The sequence below is a fragment of the Oenanthe melanoleuca genome, chromosome 10 (assembly GCF_029582105.1).
Source record: "Oenanthe melanoleuca isolate GR-GAL-2019-014 chromosome 10, OMel1.0, whole genome shotgun sequence".
NCBI classification, from domain to species: Eukaryota; Metazoa; Chordata; class Aves; order Passeriformes; family Muscicapidae; genus Oenanthe; species Oenanthe melanoleuca.
Genome location: NC_079344.1, coordinates 18,792,135 through 18,814,295, shown reverse-complemented (window position 1 = coordinate 18,814,295; position 22,161 = coordinate 18,792,135). Strand labels below are relative to the sequence as shown.

General features: G+C 41.1%; 3 protein-coding genes across 5 annotated transcripts in view; 2 read left to right on the top strand and 1 right to left on the bottom strand.

The window, feature by feature from the left end:
• UBE2Q2 (ubiquitin conjugating enzyme E2 Q2) overlaps positions 1–7,035 on the top strand; it is a 43,824-nt gene extending 36,789 nt beyond the window's left edge. Inside the window, exons 8-13 of the mRNA XM_056499649.1 lie at positions 616–706; positions 1,003–1,061; positions 2,308–2,356; positions 3,208–3,303; positions 3,726–3,792; positions 5,453–7,035. Coding sequence (XP_056355624.1) covers positions 616–706; positions 1,003–1,061; positions 2,308–2,356; positions 3,208–3,303; positions 3,726–3,792; positions 5,453–5,484 — 394 coding nt within the window. The 3' untranslated portion in view covers positions 5,485–7,035. The remainder of the gene's footprint in view (positions 1–615; positions 707–1,002; positions 1,062–2,307; positions 2,357–3,207; positions 3,304–3,725; positions 3,793–5,452) is intronic.
• Positions 7,036–7,135: 100 nt separating this feature from the next.
• FBXO22 (F-box protein 22) lies at positions 7,136–14,376 on the top strand. Of its 2 annotated transcripts, none has more exons than XM_056499647.1 (7): positions 7,136–7,318; positions 7,408–7,540; positions 8,290–8,377; positions 8,781–8,876; positions 9,735–9,899; positions 10,231–10,396; positions 11,437–14,376. In XM_056499647.1, exons 1-7 carry the CDS (start codon positions 7,215–7,217, stop codon positions 11,864–11,866), a joined length of 1,182 nt encoding a protein of 393 aa, XP_056355622.1. In that variant the 5' UTR covers positions 7,136–7,214; the 3' UTR covers positions 11,867–14,376. The 2 variants fall into 2 exon arrangements, with proteins under 2 accessions (XP_056355622.1, XP_056355623.1); XM_056499648.1 differs by having other exon boundaries at positions 7,157–7,318; positions 11,440–14,376.
• Positions 14,377–19,641: 5,265 nt separating this feature from the next.
• Positions 19,642–22,161, bottom strand: part of NRG4 (neuregulin 4) — a 44,752-nt gene continuing 42,232 nt past the window's right edge. For both annotated transcript variants that reach the window (XM_056499652.1, XM_056499651.1), the window contains exons 6-7: positions 20,334–20,413; positions 19,642–20,243 (exon numbers count right to left, since the gene is read on the bottom strand). In XM_056499652.1, the coding sequence (XP_056355627.1) occupies positions 20,227–20,243; positions 20,334–20,413 (97 nt within the window). In that variant the 3' untranslated portion in view covers positions 19,642–20,226. The remainder of the gene's footprint in view (positions 20,244–20,333; positions 20,414–22,161) is intronic.

Genomic DNA, 22,161 nt, shown 5'->3' with positions numbered 1-22,161 from the left:
AGATTTAATGGCCTTCCACTCCTTTTAATGTCTGCTTTTGGCTTGCTGCAGGTGTTTTTGACTAGTCTCTGGTATTTACAAGCTGGGGTGTCAGAGCTTGGTGGGATTAACCCAGTAGTGTCTGAATTAATGGCCAGGCTGCTCACCACCAGCATTTTGGATCAAACAGTTGTTGAAATTCTGCTGAGCAGAATTGCTGGCTTTAGTACTTTTGCTGATGCAGATTACTTTCAACAGCTGATGCAGAACTACAATTACATATTCCATAAAGGATTCACTAACTATGTGCTGAAAACTAGATGACTACAGTCTTCCTGGTTTTTTCCCCCTCTTATTTGAACACAACTGAGCTGAAGAGAATTAAAATTACTTTTTTCAAACAAACATTATTTTGTGCTGTGTTTAAGCAACACTTGGTAGCATTGGGAATGTAGTACATTGTAGCACGTTTTCATTCTGATCTCATGGCAAAGTTTTTACTTGGAAAAAGGAGCAAGAATTTCCTACAGTTCACCTTAAACTACAAGTACATAGGAAGTCTTTAAGAGGAATTACTGTTGGAAGGTACTGAAAATACTAACTTCATCCATGATCTCTCCCCTGCTGCTTTTATAGAGTTGATCCTGATAGCCCACTGCATAGTGATCTTCAGGTCTTAAAAGAAAAAGAAGGTGTAGAATACATTTTACTCAACTTTTCTTTTAAGGTAAGTGTCTGTGGGATGGAAAGCTGCACTTAAATTTGATGGCTTACTACAGAAAGTGACTGAAATGACCCTCAGCTGTTACTTGGGTAGTAATGGATCTGTAGCATTAAACAACGGGAAGAAAAAAAAAGAAAACTAACTTTAAAGTTTGGCACTGAAGCTTCCCAAAAAAATGCTTTTCAGCCAGTACTATGGAAAGTGAACTTTTACAGAACTGAAAAACTGACTTCACAAATAAGGTTGGGAAGCAACATCACAGCATTTTCCTTAGCCTGTTATTTTATTCTTCTTTTCAGGATAACTTCCCTTTTGATCCTCCCTTTGTGCGAGTGGTGTCTCCTGTGCTCACGGGAGGGTAGGTTTGAGGTGTCCTACAGAAATTCTACTTTGTGGTAAAAATGTCACAACTTGAAAAGCTCTGTGCCTGCCATAATGTGTAAGAAGTGGCCCCTGTGGGGCTGAACATTGCTGTTCCTTCTCCTGGTGTAGGGTGCTTTGAATGGGGCTTGAGCCCTGTATTGCCTTCAGTCTGCTGTAGAGTCTGAACTGTCTCTCTCTTCTGGTAACACTGCCATAAAGTTTGTGTTTTAAAATTCCTCAAATGCTAATCCAAAACCACTAAATTTAATTGAAAACATGCTTCAAATATCATCTAAAGCATGTTTGAAGTGCTGTCTGTGGCACTTTGTATATATCCATGGAGAGATGATTAAATTTACCTTCTAAGTCTTTTATGCATCTGCTGGTGATAGGAAATGATATCTGTATTTGAAAATGCAGTCTGTGATAGCTGGTGTTGATTCTGATTGGATTGAATTGTCATGTATTCTTGAATTCAGTAAATAGTTCAGTTAAATAGGTTTCATGAGGGGTGCTGCTCTCTCAAAACTAAACAAGCAGATTCAAACACCAGAAAACTCATTGAATTCTACTTTGATTGTACTCAGACTTATTTTTAGAATGAAAAAAGTGGTCATTTCCCTCTGAATGTCATATGAACATATGAGTTTTAAATGTCTGGACCGTGGAGGAGAATACATTTTGGCAGTAGTAAATTCTCTTCCCTTGGTGCAGGTTTTGTCATGCTCAGGTGTTCTGCTGAACCTCAGTCAGCACAATGGATAAAAGGTTTTTGAAATTTTTAAAAGCTACTTGCAGGAAAAGAGCAAGAAAAGACCTGCTTATCTCATTATTTATAAGTGCGTCTACATTGTTTGAAATGGTGTTAAACTTCTTTACAGAATTGAATTTTATTGGTTTCTTTTAGTTACACATAAGTATTACATGTATGTAGAGTAGCCATAAAAATCAACTTTCCTTTTTCCATGGTCTCTGCAGTTGTGCAGACCAGCTCAGTCACTGGTTTAAATTAAGTCTAGTTAGCAAACAGCTTTTTTTTTTTTTGTCTCACAGTGCTAATTTTCTTTGCTTAAGTATAACATGGCTAACTAGTTACAATTTATTGCTGGTTGAAGGGCATTTCAGCTTTATGAACAAAGAATTGAACAGCCAAGCTGGCAAGAGCTTGAAATGCTGTGAACACTTACTTTTTTTTATTGACTGCTGATGTCAAGTATATTTTCTTTCACATTTGTTTCTAGGTATGTCCTAGGTGGAGGTGCATTATGCATGGAACTTCTTACTAAACAGGTGAATATGAGCTCTGTTATCTGGGTAATAAAACATGCCTGAAAATAATGAAAATCAGTGCTTCCCTTGAGTTCAAGGATCCCTGTGTAGAATAAATTGCATACTCCAAAGGAAACGTGGTGGAAAACCTCAATCCCACAAGATTTGCCGTGCTGATCTTTTTTGAAATCTTTTCTGCCTTGGATGGCTCACAAGAGATGTGAGGAAGAGGCAGGAAGTGCAAGCATGTCAGCTTGGAGCTCAAAATTTCTGTGAGGAAGGCAGTGTGAAGAGTGAATTCTGGGGAGCAAGACATGTTTTCTTTTCTAGAAGCCTCTTCAACTGCATAAAGTCAGCTCTGGAAAAGTGAGGAATACAGACAATTACAGTCATAGATGATTTCTGTAGATAGTGATTTTTCTCCCTGAAATAAGGAAATGAATGAAGTAACTTGCAGGCTCTGGCAGAAAGTCTTGTGAGCTCTGGAAGGTAAAGCAATGCCAGAGATGAGCAGAATTCTTCCAATTCTAATGAATTGACTTCATTAGTGATCAGTCTTTTCTGCCTCTGGAAAACAGAGTTGTGATTTCTGTTGTGACAGAATTGCTGAAAATGTGTCAATGCTGTAAGGATGGAGCTTTTTTGTTTCTGTCTTTGGAAATGGGATTCAGCCTTTTCATTCTTCTTACAAGTTCTAGTACTAGGATTGTATATAATTTTACAGATTTTCTGTGGAAAATAAAAGTTAACTGAAAAGTAGTTAAAACTAGAACGCAGAAAAGAATCCCAAAGCACACATTCCAAAATAGATTTGCAAGGTGAACACAAGAAGCAAGTACATGTTGTGTGTTAATATTCCTTTCCTCCTCCAGGGCTGGAGCAGTGCCTACTCAATAGAATCAGTCATCATGCAGATCAATGCCACTTTAGTCAAAGGAAAAGCCAGAGTACAGTTTGGAGCCAATAAGGTAAATGTGCTGAGTTTATCAATTACAAAAATCACTTGTGGGCTTCCATTTCCTTGCTGACTTGTACAGAAGGTGATTAATGACAGAATTTCTATTGTAAATATATATGCATTTTGAATTGTCTGGTGCCTGTATGAGGATTTGGCAATTAAAAATTTTTTGTGATTACAAGCATATGAGGTAGATAAAGCCTTGGGATGGGCAGGGTAGGCTTTTGCTATCTTTGTATGGGCAAGGGAGGGAGGATCAGAATTGGGAGAATTTAGAATTTGTGGCTCTGAGAAGGGAATCTTGAAAGCCAAGAATGTTCTAACATTGTGCATGAACTTTATTAAGCCCACTGTTGAATTTCCTTGTTAGAACTGTTTTTGAGTGTTGCATGTCTAGATGCAAGTTTTGATGTTGGCTTTTTTTCCTTTCAGAATCAATATAATCTAGCAAGAGCACAGCAGTCCTATAAGTCACTAGTACAAATACATGAGAAAAATGGTATGTATGTTTTTGCTGCTTTGTTCTTGTCTGGACAGCACCCTGGAAATTGGTTCTTGGCCACAGAGAAACTTGAAGTGAAAAAGTGTTTTACTTTGGCTTGGGAACACCATAAATGTTTCTTCCTTTTCTTTTTGCAATAGAAAAACAGTAGTGTTCAAATAACTTGACTGCAATCATTGCAACTTTTCCAGCTTTCTTGATTGCTGTATGTGTGTTCCTGCCCCTTCTTGAAGGGCAGCTCCAATTCATTTTCAGCCAATTGATCTAGAAACTTCATTATTAAGGACTCCTTTAATATTGGTCAAGTATCTGCTGGAAGTTTATCCCTTTCCATGAAAGATTTTTGTTTCAATGTGTCAAGAACCTAGTGGAAATAATCATTAAGGAAGAGAGAAAGTAGGGGGAGAAAACCTGAGACTAAAAAATACAAGAAAAAAGTACAAGAAGTCCAAGTGAGGTGTGCTAGCTGGGAGACACCTCTTTCAGTTTGAAATTTTTTTACTCTATTTAAGTCTTTCTGCTGCATAAAACCTGTATACAAGTGCTTCAGGTGTAATTGAATTTACTGTGGCAGTATGAGAAGCCTGAGGCCATAGAAGGTTTAAGTAGCTTACCTGTTACATAAAGGTAGTCAACAGAATTGGTACCCTGGTCTTGTGATGAGGGAGCCCGTGATGTTCTGTGCTCTGGGCTGGACACAGTGTCCTCAAGGTATCCAGGTTATTGTGAATGTGTTTGTAACTGCAGTGAGCACCTCAGTCTCCCGGCTGCTAACACAGAACATAACACGTGTACTCTTGGGAGGAAGATCAAAGAGAATGACTTTAACATGCTCTCCAATTTTACAGTATTTTGATCTTGATGTTAACTGAGCCTTTTGCTCTTTTAGTTTACTTGTTTGTGCTACAAGTGATCAGTCCTGCCTCAGGAGCTGTACACAAAGCATTTACAGTACTCAGTGCTGCTGTGAAAGGTGTCCTGAGCTTAGAGCTGCTACATGCTCTCTGGGACAGCCCAAACAGGCCCTGTCACTGTACACACATTAAAGGAAATGTTACAAGAGGGGCTGGGTGAATTGAGATTGGAGCTCTGGAAGTCTCTAGGAAAAGCAGTGCACATTTGATCAGGTATGATTCAGCTGCTAAACATGTCAAATTGTCAGGAGACCAGTTATTCAACTGACATTTCTGAGCTTATTCCTACGGTAGGATTTGCAGAAGTAGGATAAACTGTTCAGTTGCTTGTGCCTGCCTGGCTCTGCTGTACACAAAATGGGATTTATGTAAGTGTCTCAGTGCAGTCTGCTTGTATGTCTGTTTTAAGTAGCTTGAAGACTTGGGGGGTTTACATCTCTTCTATTAAGTTTGGTTAGAGCAGTGTTCCTCCTTCAGCAGCTTCCTCTTGTTGGTGTTCAGCTTGTCCAGCTCAGGGTAGCTGCTGCCACAGAAATTGTGTGTGTACACCCAAACCTGCGGTCTGCTCCTGGAATGTACCACATGATATGTCTCCACTGCTGCCAGCTCACATTTAGGGCACTGGATTGGCCTACTTTGAGGGAAGGACTGAGCCAGGGAAGGCTTCACTCTCCCAACAGGTGGAGAGTGGGATGGTCTGGACGCAGCAGCATCGGAGCCTAACGTGTCTCTGTTCTCCACAGGCTGGTACACTCCTCCTAAAGAAGATGGCTAATGCTGAGGACTGTTGTACACCTGGACCAATGTCAACAAAACAAGCTCTTTGTTTTCCAACACACAGACTCAAGCTATGAGTGCCCCTATAACAGCTGTACTGAGGACTTTAGCTATTAGATAAGTTAGTGGATAATCTGTCAACTGACACGTACAGTATAAGTTACAGCCTTACCATTCCGCTCTTCTTAGGCATCTGGACTGAGCAGTTTGGGCCTTTACCATATTTGTTCTTATGGATTAAGCAGATTTGGGCCATGCCCTCCCTTCTCCCTTTTTTTATTTGAAAGTATAAGCTCTCCCTGCAGCAGGCTATCAACTTACTAAAGATCATACAATAGGAGTGAGTTGTTCACACACTTCTCTGTATTTCTTACTTTTTGCAAAATGCAGACTGCAGAGACTTGCGTTGTATTGTTTCATTTAAAGCCAAGAAATTTAATACATTGTTTAATACTGTTTTAGGAAATGTCAGGTCTTGCAAATCACAGTAGTTTTTCTGGTCTAAAATGACAGAGTTTGTAGTATTTTCCAAATTAATGATATAGGAAAAACACATGTATGTTAAGTCATTAAACATTTTTTCATGGCTGTATGAGAATATGAACTGTTTATTGGAAAAGATGCTCTTTGTTTAGATTATCTTAATTTTTTGTTTTTCTTTATTTTGTTTCAGTTTTCTGTTTTTATGCAGAGCAAGGCTGTGCCAATAAAACCTTGTAACTAGTCACTTCCACTGGGGCATCAGAACTTGCTGGGCTGTTCCTGCTACTTGTCGGCTCAACCTCCTTAACAAGAAGAGCCCACAGTATGAAGCTTGAAGTTATTTAAAATACTAAAAACCTTTTTAGGCGTTCCATTTTATTAACGGGTTGTTGCAATCATTTCTAAACTAATGAACTTATAAAGTGATTGGCACAAACTGAGATGAAAGTCCTTGAATGAAATTTTTTTATATAAAAGCTACAATAAAGTACAAAAACACATCATCCAATTCAGAGGTATAAGAAATGCTGCCATAGTCATGACGGTGGTTTTGTTATTGAAAGACTAATGGGAACTGTTCTTTCTTTATTAGGAGATGAATCTGGGTCTGTGTACTCACACAATTTCATTGCCTTACCGGAATCAACTCTATTTTGGTTGTAGTTCCAGTCCTTAGGCCCATGCACCCCTCGGGGCCGAGCGAAGGCTGTGTTCCATGGATTAAGCACTTCCAGAAGTGCAGAAGCATGTTTTTATGGTTTTTATTTTAGTTGACTATCGAACTTGTGCTCTTTTCTATATCAGGCGCCCGCGGGTCCTTGTGCATTTGCTTCTAGATCCAGTTTTTAGCTCGAAGGGAAGGAGGGGCGAGGTTTGGCACCGCTGCCGGCCCCCGGTGCTGCTGCCCGGGGCGCTGGGCGAGCGCCGGGCGCGGCGCGGCTGCGGCGGCCTCCGCCCAGCGGCGCATGCTTCGGTTTGGGTTCCGTTTCTTCTGGCAGAGTTCCTTGGCAATGTACAGTAATTTGTAAACTTGCATCAAGTTTATGAATAAAAAGCATTTTACGAAGTGCTGTGTCCGTGCTGGGGCGCGGGGTGTGAGGGAAGGGGGGCGGTGAGAGCGAGGCGGTTCCTCCCCTCCGGTAGGCGGCGCCACTGCGGCAGTTTGTGCTCGCGCGCGCTGACCGGAAGTTGCCTCAAGCGCGGCGGCGCGCGGGTGACGCAGGGCGCCGGGGAGGCAGCGGGGCCATGGAATCCGCGGCCAAGGGCGGCTACGTCCTCGCCAACCTCGCCGAGGTGGTGGAGCGCGTCCTCGGCTTCCTGCCCACCAAGGCGCTGCTGCGCGCCGCCTGGTAAGGGCCGGCGCCGTGGGGTGGGCGGCGGCCGGCTCCGCTTGGCGGAGGCGGCGCGGTCAACGCGGTGTGTCCGTGTTGTGTTGCAGCGTGTGCCGGTTATGGAGGGAGTGTGCTCGGCGGACGCTGCGGACGCGGCAGCGAATCGCGTGGGTGTCGGCGCTGGAGCCGGGCCCCGCCGAGAACCATGCGCTGGTGCGAGCGCTGGCCCGCGAGCTCGAGGTGAGGGGCACGAGGGGCGGCCTGAGGGGCGCGAGCTCGGCGCCTTCTTTAAACACTGAATGCGCTTCTTCCTCCCGCCCGGCACGAGGGACGTGGTTGGAAACGTAGGTGGTTCTGGCAGTTCAAGTGTTGCGTGTTAATACACCGCTCAAAACGCCCAGGATTTGCAGTTCAGGGCACATCTATTCATCGCGGCAATCTTGTTAAGAGGTAATTCCTCATAGGCTGGGAGACACTGAATAAACACTGCAGGGCTTCTCTGTCTGCCAGGATTTCTTTCCAGTATTAAGCTGGTGCTGAGTCTTCCCTACACAAAGGTTCATGTCAGGATTTTAAGCGGTAGACAGGCCGCAGCAGATCAGTGTTAAACTAACTGTGACAAGGAAGGCCTGAAGCATCTCTGCACTGTTTCCCAGCATCAGCACAGATGGAGCAGTACCCGACAACCACGAATGCGAGGAGTTTAGATAGTGCTAAAAGAAGGAGCAGAGTCATGGGGCCAGTCTGCAGAGCTGTTCTTGCTCGTGTGAGGTTTGGGTCAGCTTCCCACCTGTGCTGCCAATTCACTAGCTAAACCTGGACACTTCTGAGGCTAATAACAGGCTGTCTGTTGGCTGACAGGAGCGTGATGAGGGGGGAGGGACCAGCGTGGGCTGGCGGTGGAGCAGGAGCAGTTTCTCCTCGGTTTCTGCCCCCAGTTCTCCTCCACTCCATCCCTGTCGTGTACTCCTCTGCCTGTGTCTTTGCAGAAGGTGCACGTACTGCCCCAGACCGTGCTCTACATTGCCGACACAGAGACCTTCAGTGGGCACGAGGAGTGCCATGATCAAAAGAAAGGTAAAGCCTGGACTTAACTCGCTCCCACTAAAAGATATGCTGGGATGTAAGTAGAGCACAGCTGAAAGAGAATTAATTCTCTCAGTTCTGGTTCCAGTGGGAAGGAACTGTTTTGCAGAAACCATGACTGTGTAGTATCGCTTTTGTGCTATGAAGCAGTTCACAGATTTGTGTTAATGTGCACAGACTTTCCCTTTTCCCTTTCCTTTCCCTCCTGTGGAGGATGCTGAGTGTGTTTGTCTGCCAGCAGCCCTGTGCTATTAGGGAGCAGCACAGCCCTACCTGCTGTTACCAGGGCGGCCACTGATGGGCAGCATTGGTTAAACAGGATGGGGTTGGCTCTGGGATTTGCTCATAACACGCTTTTACTGATGGTGATTTTGTTCTCTTCTTATTTTAACAGCCAGAAAAAGAAACAGTAAAGAAACAGCACTCGCACTTGAAAAGTTGTTGCCAAAGCGATGCCAGGTTCTTGGACTGGTCACACCAGGAATTGTAGGTAGGAGCAAAACGTGGGTTTTTGAGAGGTCAGCTTGAAGGTGTCATCTTCCACTCTGTTCAGATTGGCTTCGATTTTAAGAAGTTCACAGTGTCACTGCTAAGTGACATGGAGCTTACTTCATGTATTGCATTTATAATTAAAAGGGTTGATTTAATTGGGCAGGCACTTTTCTCTGGCACCTTAATGTACTTACTGAATGTTGCTTGGGTTTATGTATACGTTTCAGTCATCTTGTGACTAACTACAGGGCATCCTGACATATAACTGTTTGTAATGGCCTAGTATATGCGAGAACTGGAAAATTCACAGCCTCCTGTGGCAGGCTTTTTCTCATGCTTCACTTTTATCAATAGAAAGTTGGTTTTTTATAGTTTTTCACCTCTAAATTCACTTCCCTTGTCATAAGTAAGGTATTTGATTGTTGTCATTGCCGTATTTTAATAATACACTCCAAATTTTTGTGTCAGTTTGCTTTTTACTGTCATCATATGCTTATAGGACACCTTAAAAACTTGGATATGTCTGTATGCCTGCAGAAGTTGGCAGGAAGGCTTATATTGCACTGTTCTTATTTTCCTGATATTTGATATTTGGTGTGCCTGGGGGGATATCTGTAAATATATCCATGTCTTTGTGTCAAAGCTGACTTCAGTGTCATCAGTAGCCAGCAGGACTTCCACATTTCATCCTCCCAAAACATTAAAAAAATCGCACCAGTTTTCAGTTTGATAAGTTATGGAAATAGTTTATCATGTTTATATCACCTGAGCTGTTCAACCTCTTTCTGCCCATGCTAGAATGTAAATGAAAGTGTTAGAATCTCCAAACACAAGATGCTTGGTTTTGTCTCTCTAGTTACCCCGATGGGTTCGAGCAGCAATCAGCCTCAAGAAATTGAAGAGGGTGAAGCTGGATTTGCTCTGTTGTTTCCCAAAATTGATGGTGTGAAAATCCATACCTTCCATTTTTCTAAAGATGTGAAGAACAGGGTCTTTGATGAAAGTAAATTTGCTGAAGCAGGTATGTCATTTTTCTCTCCTTTACATGGCCTTTTGTGAGGTGCTGCTCTCTGAGGTGCCAGTCCAGAGTTCTGTGTAGAACCAGCAGCTTCCATTCCAGAGTTCATAGAGCCTCTCTGGGGCTCCAGCTGGTGACTGTGCATCTCTGCTCCTCCCCGTTTCTGGAGTGCTAAGGATAAGTTACCCTGAGTATCACTTTCCAGTTACCTCGCTAGGTTTTGAGCAGAGCTGCTCAGAGAGAGGTGTCATACATTATTTGAGGAGAAACTGTGATTGGACTTCAGCATGCAGGATTTAAAAATAAGGGGATCAGTGTTGGCTTTTGTTTGTAGGTCTGAAGAATAACCCAGATCTCCGTGTTGTGCTTCTGTTTGGCTACAACTCCTGGAAGACTGGAGCTACTCGATTTCTTCATCAAATAGTAAATCCTTTGAATGAGAAAAGTATCATCCTGGCAGGGGGACAAGTGGAGAGCTTTACATCACTGACCTCTGAGAAGTAGGTATTTTTTTCGAGGTAAATGATGAAAAAGACTTAAAATGAGAGAAACACTGCAGATTCATAGCTTTCTAGTTATATGGAAAATCCCCTTTACCAGTAGTGAAATAACAATTCCTTAAAGAGAAAAATATCCCAACTGCTACACTTGATATAGCCAGAAAAGCTGGAAACTTTGTTTGACTGTTATACAATTTGGATTCTGGAAACCCAGTAGGGGAAACCTACTGAAAAGGAGATTCCCAGCTTCAGATACCTTTGTGTGTTTGTTGCAGTCAGTATTTCTTCTCTGAAGCACAGGTAAATGAGTTCCAATTGTGACAGAGCCCAGGATTTGTTTGTGAACCTGCCTGGTTTGGCTCAGGGCACAGAGCAGCAGCTGCACACACGGCAGGGCTGTGCCCCAGGAGCTCACCTGAGCCATCCTGGCTGCTGAAGGACATGGCACCTATCCTGTGAAGCACAGTGCAGCCGTGTCCATAGGCTCCTCGTGCCACTGCGGATCAGGAGTCCGCTCTGATACCAATGTTTTTCTTGCATCTGATTTTGCCAGCTGCACTATTGTCTCAGATAACGGAGCTGACCTTAAATAAAGTCACTGCAGATAAAGGTTAAGTACGGAACTACTTAACCCCGTTTGTCCCAACCAACCAATTTAAAGCAACATGAATCCAAAACCTTTACTGACTGCTGCCCTGCTTCGATGTATAAATCTTCAGTGCCTTTGCTTGTCTTCAGTTTAATTGGTGGTTTCCTTGGAATTGCAGAGCTGTGGCATACACCAACTGCTGAGTTTGGCATGAGTGAAACAAGTTTATGCTTCATACCTAGTAATGGATGTGGAAGCTTTTCCTTGCGAAAGGTTGCTACACAAAAACAGTGCTAAAATATGAATTCCTTGGTTTGCTTTTTAACTCTGGATGGTATCAGAGTCACTGCAGTGTTGGCTGCTTTGAGCCCACGTGTGCTGCAGCAGCAGTGCAGTCAGGTGAGGAGTGCTCCCCCAGACGTTCTCTAACTCGGTGCCTGTTGCCTTTCAGCAGCCACGCGCAGCCCGGTGACGCCTGCGGTGTGGTTGGGCTGGCTTTCAGCGGCGCCCAGATCCAGAGTGCCACTGTCCTGTTAGACCAGGACGTGGCCGACGAGAGGACAGCAGAAGCGGCCATGCAGCGCCTCAAAGCAGCAAACATCCCTGAGCACAACACCATTGGCTTCATGTTTGCCTGTGTTGGCAGAGGATATCGGCATTACAAAACCAAAAGGAATATGGAAGCAGATGCATTCAGGAAGTTTTTTCCAAATGTCCCCCTCTTTGGCTTCTTTGGACATGGGGAAATAGGATGTGATCGGATAGTTACTGGGAATTTCGTATTAAGAGAATGTAATGACATAAAGGATGACCTGCTCCATGGCTATACTACTGTTATGACTCTTATTCACCTTGGTTCAACTAAAGCAAACCAAGCATAAGTAAGGTTTAATGCTTCATTGAGCTGTTTGTTTCATTCCAGAGAGCTGGGAAGTCTGGAAGAGCGGACATCTTGCAGTCAAAGCCCCTTTCCAAAACATAAACATCATTTTGGTAATATTATTGAGTCTTGTAGTTGGAATAGAGTTTACTATAATATCTGTGAGAAAGCCTTGCATTTTGTGTAATCCCCTGTACACATCAGATTTGCAGGAAATTATATTTGATGGAGTTCTGCAACTGAAGAAAGCCTCTTTCTTCCAAAATGAAAATTATTTCTACAAATCATAGAATGTGCTGAATTGGAAGGGACCCATCAGGATCATTGAGTCCAACTCTTGGCCCTGAACAGCACACCCCACCAAGTGTGTGCCCGAGAGCATTGTCCAAACTCTTCTTGAGCTCAGGCAGAGCGCTTGGTGCTCTGACCACTTTCCTGGGGAGCCTGTTCCAGTGCCCAGTCACTGGGTGAAAAACTTTTTCCTGGTACCCAGCCTAAACCTCCCTGACTCAGCTTCACGCTGTTCTCTTGAGTTCTGTCACTGGTCATGAGAGACATGTTGAAGACCACAGTGAGGTCTCCCCTCAGTCTCCTCCAGGCTGAGCAAACCAATTGTCCTCAGCCACTCCTCCTAAGGTTTCCCCTCCAGATCCTTCATGTCCTCATGGCATTCCTCTGGACCCCCTCTAAACTTCATGTCTTTTTTAAACATTGAGGTGCCCAAAACTGCCCTCAGGGCTGAAGACTGCCCCAGAGCAGAGCAGGACATCCCCTCCTGGCCCATTTAGTGTCAATGTCAAACCCAAACCCAAATGTACAAAGAAACAATACTTTGATGTGCTCTGTGAATGTAAAACACTCTAGGAAAACTACTGATACATTAAATCTACCGTTTCCTGGATTTTATTTCTAGAGAGATGCAGAACTTTCCTAGGGTCCTATTCACAAAACAACAGTTTTACTAGATAAAATCAATGAAAATTTTTAGAGAAAAGTAACAAGGTACTTGTTAAAGATAGAAGTATGTCAAAATACCTTGCCTTCTATTCTTAGAGAAAAAGTTCTGCTTTAAAGATGTCCAGCTAAGAGTTTAGCTGGACTCAGCACCTTGAACTGAATTTCAGTTACTTAACTGTGTGGTTCAGAATATAGTAGTGGTTGCCTCTTCTCCTATAGTGTGATTACAGTCTTTTAAATCCAGAATGCTTAGAAATAAGTTTTATCTATCTTTAAGTTTCTTTAGAAAGTTTTTTCTCTTTAATTTGGGGCTGTGGGACACACAAGATCTGGCTATATAATATTTATATAGAGACTTTAAGTAAGAGTTGTGCTTGTTTTTCCTATGCTTTTACATCACTCACCTGTTTTGATTGCTGCAGCTGGCATGCAGTATCAAGTAAGTAAATTCAGCATAGTCTCAGTATAGCTAATATTTTTGCTGCTTTTTAAATTCTTTCCTCCCTTTTATTTTCACTTAGTAATAGAATGACAAGAAAATAAGATTAATTTTGCACCCTATCACCAGATGTCTAAATACAAAATCAGCTGGCCCATTTTCAGTGTAGTACAAAAATACTTAACTGTATGTTGTACAACAAAGTAACATTTTTTGCTTTAAATGTACCAAGGAAAACTTCACTTAGCAGCTTTATGCCCATGTCTAGTTAAAACTTTTCCTGAACTTGGCCTGACAAGCTTTAGTAGTGATGTATCTGTCTTGGGCATTAACTATTGGTGTCAGTGTGTGCTGAGTGCAGACAGCACTTCCCCATGGCTGTATTGATTATGTTTTTTTAATTAGAAGGTAGGATGTGCTGTGAACTCCCAGTGGCCGTCTGTGGATGGGAGATTAGTAAATGTGGGTGTGACTTGGACAATGTTCAGTTACTTTATTTAGAAGGCAAGGTATCTGGAAGTGGAGTATGGTTGAATTTTCAGAGAAGCCCCTTGGTGGGAGGTGACTGTGTTATTTTAGCATAACCAGCATGTCCCATTTGGCCCTTAGTGTCTGCATAACCTTCATGTTGAACAAGACAGGAAGGAGCTGTTTTGTTTCTGTTAGGCAGATGAGATTCCTGGTCAGCCATGCTGACCAGTCTAGGAAGGTTAGCAGGTTGCTGTGTTAGAATTGGAGAGTGATCAGCCACGTGTCCTCAGTAGCACTGCAGACTCAGCCAGAAGGTCACAGGAGTTGATGGTGAGCTCAGATGATGGCACAGCTTAACCAGAACTCCCGGGGTGGTCTGCAGGGCACAGGCAGCACTGAGGAGGCTTCAGAGGTAAACACAGTACAGAACAGGGGGTAGAGGGCTGGGGCTTCTGCATCAGACCCCAGCAATCCTTCTTTCCAGCATCAGGTGTGGGGATGAGCCCAAAATACCCTAGAACCATGCACATGGCTGAACCACGACACTGTCTCTCCCAGCCACATCCTGCCTTCCATGTGACAGGGACGTGGTGTAAGTGATGAAATTGCAATATCTGTGATTAAAGTATTTTGCTATCCAAATTAATTTTGCCTCCATGCTGTTATTTGCTCTTCAACCACAACAACTCCTGAGAAAACCCCAAATATATTTGATTACAAAGTGCATGTACCAAAAGGCAGAGATAATTGATAGAGTTTTGCAGTGCCAAAATTCATACATCTGTCACTCAAAAGAAAAAAGCACGAGGTTTTAAAATAGGTAAAGTCACTTAAATGAGTATTCAGTGATTGAGGCAAATAGCGGGACTGCTCCAAAGATAGTAAAGATAAGATTTATCTGCAGTTGTTACAGTGCTCACAGTAACGTGTTTCCAACAAGAGAACAGAGTCCCTAAGTGGCCACACCTGGATTTTGATTTTGTTACAAAAAAAGTAAAACTTGCAAAGTTACAAGACCTGCAGGGAGGAGTAATAGCTTTGCTGACTAAAGGTAAAGACATTGTTTTTTCCAGTGTTTTGAATATAAATGTTTTGCTGCACGTTTGTTCTTTATGCATCATTCAATTAATTGATCCGTAGGTTTCAAAAACACAAAAAACAATAGGCAAGCAGTGTGATGTATAACCTTGTGCTCACACCACCTAAGTAGCAATTACCAAACATAAAGCTATTACTGCAACTTCTATTTTAAAGTTACTATCCAAAGATCTCATAGGATGTTTCTGTACTATGTAGTTTTAATAAAATGAGAATAAATTGGTAAAGAGGAGTAAAATTTTTAAGAACAAATAGTTACATATGATTTTGAATTAATTTTAGTTAAAATTTTACTTCAAAACTCAGTGTCATTACCTCCTCCAGGTTTCTATTCTTTCTTTCTAAAAATTGAGAACTTCTTTCTACTGGAAGTAGCTCTGTGGTGGGAGTTCTTAGCTTTCATATCAGAAATTGGAATTAAGTTTTCTGTTGTTTGGCCCCGTGAGACAAGAAGCAAAAACCATTTGTCATTCAGATACCTGCTTCTGTTTTACTCAACAGAATGATAGAGAAAAATAACATTTGGAGGTATAGAAGTTTGCACAGTTAGGAGTTACAAAGATCTTAAATGTGCAGTTAAATGGAATGTTCTTTTATAGGATCTAATACTATAGTCTCTGAGCACTCTGCAAATATTAAGAAAGTAATTATTTCCTCCACTGTGTGATTATTTTTCATGATTACATGGTGGAGAAGATTTTTATTTTTATTAATTTGTGGTGGCTTTCTAAAATCCATTTAATCTTAAAACAGCAGTTTTATGGTCTGCACACAAATGTAGTCTAGTTACCATGTGCAGTTTTTGCTGCTAAGTCCATTTCTCAGCCAGACACAGCTCCAGGAGAGGCTGTTTCAGCAGGACTCCAGACAACCCTCGAGGGGGTTCTGAGCTGCAGGCTCCGAGGTGTGCAGCGAGGTAAACCAGGCTCACTTCTGCTGCTGCTCTGCATTGCTCCTGTACTACTGGTTTAGGTCAAACAAATACAAGTTTAAACACTGGAGGGCCTTTTAATTGATTATTTCATGCCTACCAGCACTTCAGGACAGTGTGGGGTGTTATTCTCAAGAGAACTGCTACAGTGAGAAACTGGAAACTCGGGGGAAATGCCTAAAATAGGTTTGGATTATTTGGAAGTGATATCACCTGGATATATATATTAGAATTATCAGCAGAGAAATAGCTAATTCGATTTTTTTTTTCTCCCAAGTGCTTTGATAATTTAGGAGAAAAAAATTTAATCCTAAATCATTGGGATTTGTGCTTCTAAACGTTTTTAAAATAAAATGTATAAATTGTCATCATTACATTTCACAGGTATGTCTTCCCTGACATTAGCAGGTAGCACAAAATTCTCAAAATAAGTGTTTCAGAGATTCACATCACTGAGCCAGTGGCAGGTCATGTCACCTTTCCATGATAAATTTTCACAGCTATGAGAGTTAGAAACAGCTTTTTTTGAAATAAACTCAGGTGAGTTGTCAATATGGCAACAGTGACGGCAAACAATAATCCTCTCAAAAGAGGAACTCTCCCTAGAATCTTCAGATCTGCTGAAAATGACTGAATGATAGGGCAGCAAATTATGTGATGGAGAATGCGTAAGAGAGATTCAAGTGGCTCAGCTCTCTTAAAAATGCTACCAGTGGAAGCTCACCCAGATTTTTAGAGCCCATGGTTTGCCTTGCATTAAGAAGATAATTTGAAAGCAGTCTCTTTTAATGTGCCCTGAAAAAAAGAGTTAAAATGCTACAGATACTGACATAGAGGTGCATTGAAAAGTGTTAAAAATTGGTTGTAGCTTTAATTTGGGGGACGAAAACAGCAGTATCTTCTTGTTATTTCAGGTTCTGCAGCTCAAGGTTCTGTTCACATGCCCTTTTCTTGCTCTAGAAATGGTTCCTGCTGAAAGGTTTAGTGGAGTATCAGTGTCAAAGATGGAACTGAGCAGGAGACTGACTTGGTATTTCACAGGGTTTGTATTGCCTGCTCTGCTATCACAAAATGGATCTATTGACTTACAGATTATGTTGAAAAGGCTATAGGAGAGCAAGAACAGACTTGGATGAGCATATGCAGATAACTTACACAGAATAATGACCATTCCTGCTGTGAGAAAGTTCTATCCCCTATTTCTTGGCTTTCCATTTTCAAGTAACTGAGTCACACATTCAGAGCCTCTCTACAGCTCTTCAAAAATTCAGGGCCAGAAGGAAAAATGTTTTCCTTTAGTGCAGTAAATTTTGAAGGAGTTGCACAACAATGAAGGTATCTATAAATGGGGACTGCTACCAAATGGACTTCTGTTGGGTTTTTCAGCTTAATACTTAACATTATAAATCAAAAGACTATGCAGCACAGAGAAATCCTCATTTTCTTTGAATAACTATTTGAGTTTCTTCTTTAACTGTAACTTTAACTGTACTTTGTTCCAGTGTTTGTTTAGGCTGCTAATGAAAACCAATTCTATATTGAGTAACATATAAGCAACCTCTCTCAGGTCTACAAAGAGATTTCCTGTCAGTTCTGCAAGTGATCAAAAGGTTTTTGCAATACATTATGAAGAGACTTTTACCACAAGGTTCTGTTAGGATAACACGATCCCCAGGTATAAAAGAATTTTTGCCATAACACTAATAGATTGTTGTGTAATCATAGTGATTGTGTTTCTTAGGAAATTAGTCTTTTCCAGTTTCTTTCCTATATAACCTTTCAGCAGGTGGGGAGCTAATTTCAAAGACATGAGATCATCTGTTTCATGAAAATGGGAGTCAAACAGACAGGAGAGAGCCCTTATTACTCACTCTTTTATAAACATGTAGTAATTTTTAAGACTCCAGTGACTCCAACTGCAAGATGGGATCCACTGGAACTGGAGCTTCCTTAACTTAATCACTCACAGGACTGACTACTTCATTAATTTTGTAAGCAATCATTGCTGAAGAGTGTTGCACTATTTTATTAAATTATATATACTGTTGCCTACCCTGTACTTTGTGTGTCATTTGACCACTTTAAATGAATTCATAGCCTGATATCATTTTGATTTGAACATCATAGTCACAAAGTTTGTGAACTGAAATAATTTTAGCAGCTGAAATGTTCTCAGATGCAATGGGTTTGAGGTGGTCAGAATTGCCAGTATCATTTCCTTCGCAGGAATCATAAATCAGCTTGTTTGCCTTTAAACTTGGGATCAGTTTATTCAGCTCCACTTTTCGTACAGATTGTTTCCCAAATAATGCAACCAAGCTCAGTAAAAATGAGTAATTATTCCATGTCTGTCTAGAAAGCTGAGAGGATTCAAAGAGCTTATACAGAATAACTTCAGTCCATTTATTTCTTTTATTTTCTATTAGTATCTCCTTCCTGAATTGCCACTTAAGATGACCACAAGCCTTTTCCTTCTTCAGTGGAGACAGTACACCCAACTGTAAGCCAGACTGTCTCATGATCAATAACACAGCAGTGATCTACCAGCTGTCATTTCATTAATTTTCACTGAGGCTGTGCAAAGTACTTCAGGTAACGCTGATTCTAATGTAGCTATCAGTACTGCTACACATCTTCTGAACTCTGTACAGCAGTGGCCTATGTGTTGAAAAATGACTTTTACCATTCCTAGCTTTTAAAACAAGAATATCAGCTTCCTTCAGCTTATCTGCTAAAGATTTGAAGTTCAGAAAATAACATGTAAGATTGGATAATTTGGGGAGAAAATGATCTTCTAGTTCTTTATACAAGTTAGTCTCTGGATCAGGTCCTCTACCTGATTATGGTGCCCTCAGATTCTCCTTTCACAAGCTGAGCACTAACTTTGACCTCTCTGACAGGAGTTTTCAGAAGGTCATGAATTATTCTGGTTTGTGTTCCAGTAGCCATTGTGACATGATTCCTCTTTGGCTTCTCATCTCATGCACTGTACCCATGTGCCTTTTTTTTCCCCATCTCACTGTGCTTTTGTCTACATTGATACAAAGTACACACTGCTTTTTCTGACACCAGAGCATGTAGTAGGCATTCTACAAATAGGAGCTTATTCAACATTTTCTCTGCACCTATGTTTTTATAGATCTTCAGATTGTTTCTTTTGGAGATGAGAAATCTCTGTTCCGAATTTTCTCTCCTTTCAATTCATGAATTTTCTCAGCTAATCTTCCCTTCAATACAACCTTATAAATCCCATATAATGACCTGCTTGGTAATGTGCCATTATGGAAACATATCTGGGTTTTTTTTGCTGGTTTAAGCCTTCAGTGCTAGAAATAAGTTGAAAAGAAAATTGTTCAGTTCACATTTTCTATGCCTCTGACTAACCAGACATTCTCTTTGTGTTGTGAAGGCAAAAAAAAGACATGGACCATGGCAGGTGGCCTCTCTTTGTCTGACGAAAGAATCCTGTAAGGGACCAAAGTGTGGTATATAATATATTAGTGTGATCAACAGATGCTTATGTGAGCAAAGGAAATAAATCTTTGGAGAGGGCAGCGTTTTTTCAGCCAAGACACCTGTCTGGATAATATTTTGTGTCAGAAATTGATCTGACGAACAAAATTCCTGATTTCTGTTATCTGAATATCAACCAGAATTTTCAAGGTAGCGAGATTTTCAGAAGAAAGCCAGACAAAATTAAAAACCATCAAGGAAAGTATCTTGCTTAGTATTAGGAATGTACACCAAACTCTACCTAAAAAACCTTTTTAACCATCATAACTCTTTTCTTAATATTTCCCTTTAATTTGTATAAAAACATGTGCCAGGAAGTTTATTATGTGGTAATAAACTATCAATGGTAGCTCATGCTGATGATGTGTTACAATTTTTTTAAAAATAAACAAACCATATATATTAGCTAGGAGAAAGGTTGGGGATTTTCCCCTGCATCTGGTATGGGTATCTGAAACAAGCCAGATTCTGGACATGTATAACAATATAAATTTTGAAACTATTGAATCAAGACAAGCTTCAGCTCCTCTGGGCAAATCCTGTGAAAAATTAAAAACGCCTATCAAAAATTCATAGTTCCACCTCACACTAAAATCCTGTGATATCTCATATTCTCTGTGCAGTGAAAAAAAATACTGTATTTATTTCCCATGTAGTAAAACCCAAAATTCTCTCCTGCATCTACCTGTGCATTATTGAAAACCATAAAAAATGTCACAAAATTCAAACATAAATTACAGTCATTTCTGTATAATTGATACAGCTTTTAAAGTACACAGAAACTCCATTAGGTGCAACTGTTCAAGTTTTAGATGTAATCTTCTCCAACATGTCAGCCTTCTGTTTCGGTCAACTTTCTTCCCTCATCTTACTCACCATGTCACCCTCTTCAACTTAGATTCTTAGGCTTGCTCTGCATGTTGTTTCCCCACCACTCTTCCACTCTAATGCTTTAGGCTGTTGTTATTTCTGAAAAATAAACAAAACACGTGACTAACAAAATCTTCCTCCCCCACACCCCTTGTGGAGTCTGGTCATTTTATTTTAAACTGTACTCACTGTTGCAGCCATTGCTGCTTGTAGTTTCAACTAGGTTGGCACCACACTCTGAAGAACTTGTCCTTGGAATGGAAATTTTCCTGACCATAAAAAACAAAAAGGAGACAACAGAGAGAGAGAGAAAAATACATACAGAGTGAAAAAAGTTATCAGGGAAGAGACAAATTAATGGAATGATTTTTCCGTTGGAAAAAAGTGACATGGATCGTCTCCAATTACTTTGTAATTAATACTCATTGGTTTTGAGAAGCATGTATTTGAAGGAAAAGAACAGAGATTAGAGGGCAGTACAGCATTTGGAAGTACATGGCTGCTCTCCTGAAAGTAATGTTCCTCTTTGTCTGATTTCTTAGGTCTTTATTTAAACAATTAGTAAATAGCACAGAATTATTATCAATTCTCTTAGTGTTTGGAAAGGATGTGAAATCTTCCATACTTTGTTGAGGAGAAGCAAATCTTGTATATGGAACTGATCATTTGCTGTCTAGTTCCCTTTCTTTTAATAGTAATCAGACATCTGCTCTCTTGAGAAGAGTCATGAGCTCTTCTCTGTTCTGTCCAGTTTGTGTCCTGTGGTGATGTAACTCCTCCACAAAGTCTGTTGTCTTGGACAGCTTAAATGGCTTTATTCCTAGACCCTGTTGTTTTGGCTGGCTGAGTTCCTGTTCCTCAATATTACACTTACCTTACAGGTAATTTGGCATTAGTATGCACTTAGGATGAAATATAGAAATTAATTGCAGATTTATTTTGATTTTCCCTAGGGTTTGCTCTGTTCTTCTAAGCTGTATGTGTGGCATTTAGGCTTCTCTATTGCTTTTAAAGAAAAGCTGGCTCACGTGGCATCTCTTCTCATCAGCTACTTTTGTTATTCTTCTTCCAGTAACCCTGCTACAATATGTTTCTGGAGGAAGAAAACCAGATGGACCTGGTCTGATGGGTGAATTGCTGGAAGCAGAATATGCCATTTGTTCCTCAGCAGCAGTGTAATAGCAGGGACTTTTGTACACTTCCCTAGTTTGCCCATGCTGAAGGAGAGGCTTTATCAGCACAGTTCGTTGGAGAGAGTGGGGAGTTGTTTCAAGATGGAGAGCGGCTAGATCTGCATTTGCCCTGCCTCCATGTGCTCTGTGATTGGAAAAAATAAATCAGCAGCTGATAAAAATGTGATGACTCAGCTAAATGTAAAAGGAGAAGTATTTCCCTCTGTTTACCCAGAGCTTTCATGCACAGCCCTGCTCTTTTATGGATTACTTCCACTGTTAGTTATGCTTTAGTTTTATATGCAGAGCAATGGAACCTCCACCCTTGTATGTTGAATGGATTTGCTTCTAGGGAGCATGAAATGCACTTGCACATGCTTTGTCCTCAAATCTGCCCCAAATAGCTTGAGAGAAAGAAAACTTGGAAAGAAAGGGAGATACGACGATACAGACAAGAAAATAGAGCACTGACTTCGATATTCCAAAGGATTTGATGTATAATTTTAGGAATTCAGTTTCCTTGTCCTGAACTTCAATTAGTATCTCATCTTCTGCACCCCTTAGACTACATTACTGTTTATACTAAAACCCCACTGGAACCCTCTGCTGATAGAGCCATGGAAATGCTCACTAAACACAGTTCAGGGAAAAGGCTTTCTGCTCTCTGATTGTGGATCAAATGTCTTTGTTAATAAAGTGGAATAGTGGAAACTTTAGCACAGTATGTCTCTTAACATTTTAAACTTAATATATCCTGTCAGGAGGCCAAGTCAAAGATGATGCAGACTCTTAGCTAACCCTTATAAGCCCTAGTTCCACCTTCTTCTAAGATACAGGTGATAGAT

Bases quoted from the DNA above. Each gene is read 5' to 3' on its own strand.
- FBXO22 (XM_056499647.1), top strand. From the start codon at position 7,215: ATGGAATCCGCGGCCAAGGGCGGCTACGTCCTCGCCAACCTCGCCGAG. The intron at 8,378-8,780 runs GTAAAGCCTGGA...TTATTTTAACAG, and splicing joins GTGCCATGATCAAAAGAAAG to CCAGAAAAAGAAACAGTAAA. The intron at 9,900-10,230 runs GTATGTCATTTT...TTTTGTTTGTAG, and splicing joins AAGTAAATTTGCTGAAGCAG to GTCTGAAGAATAACCCAGAT.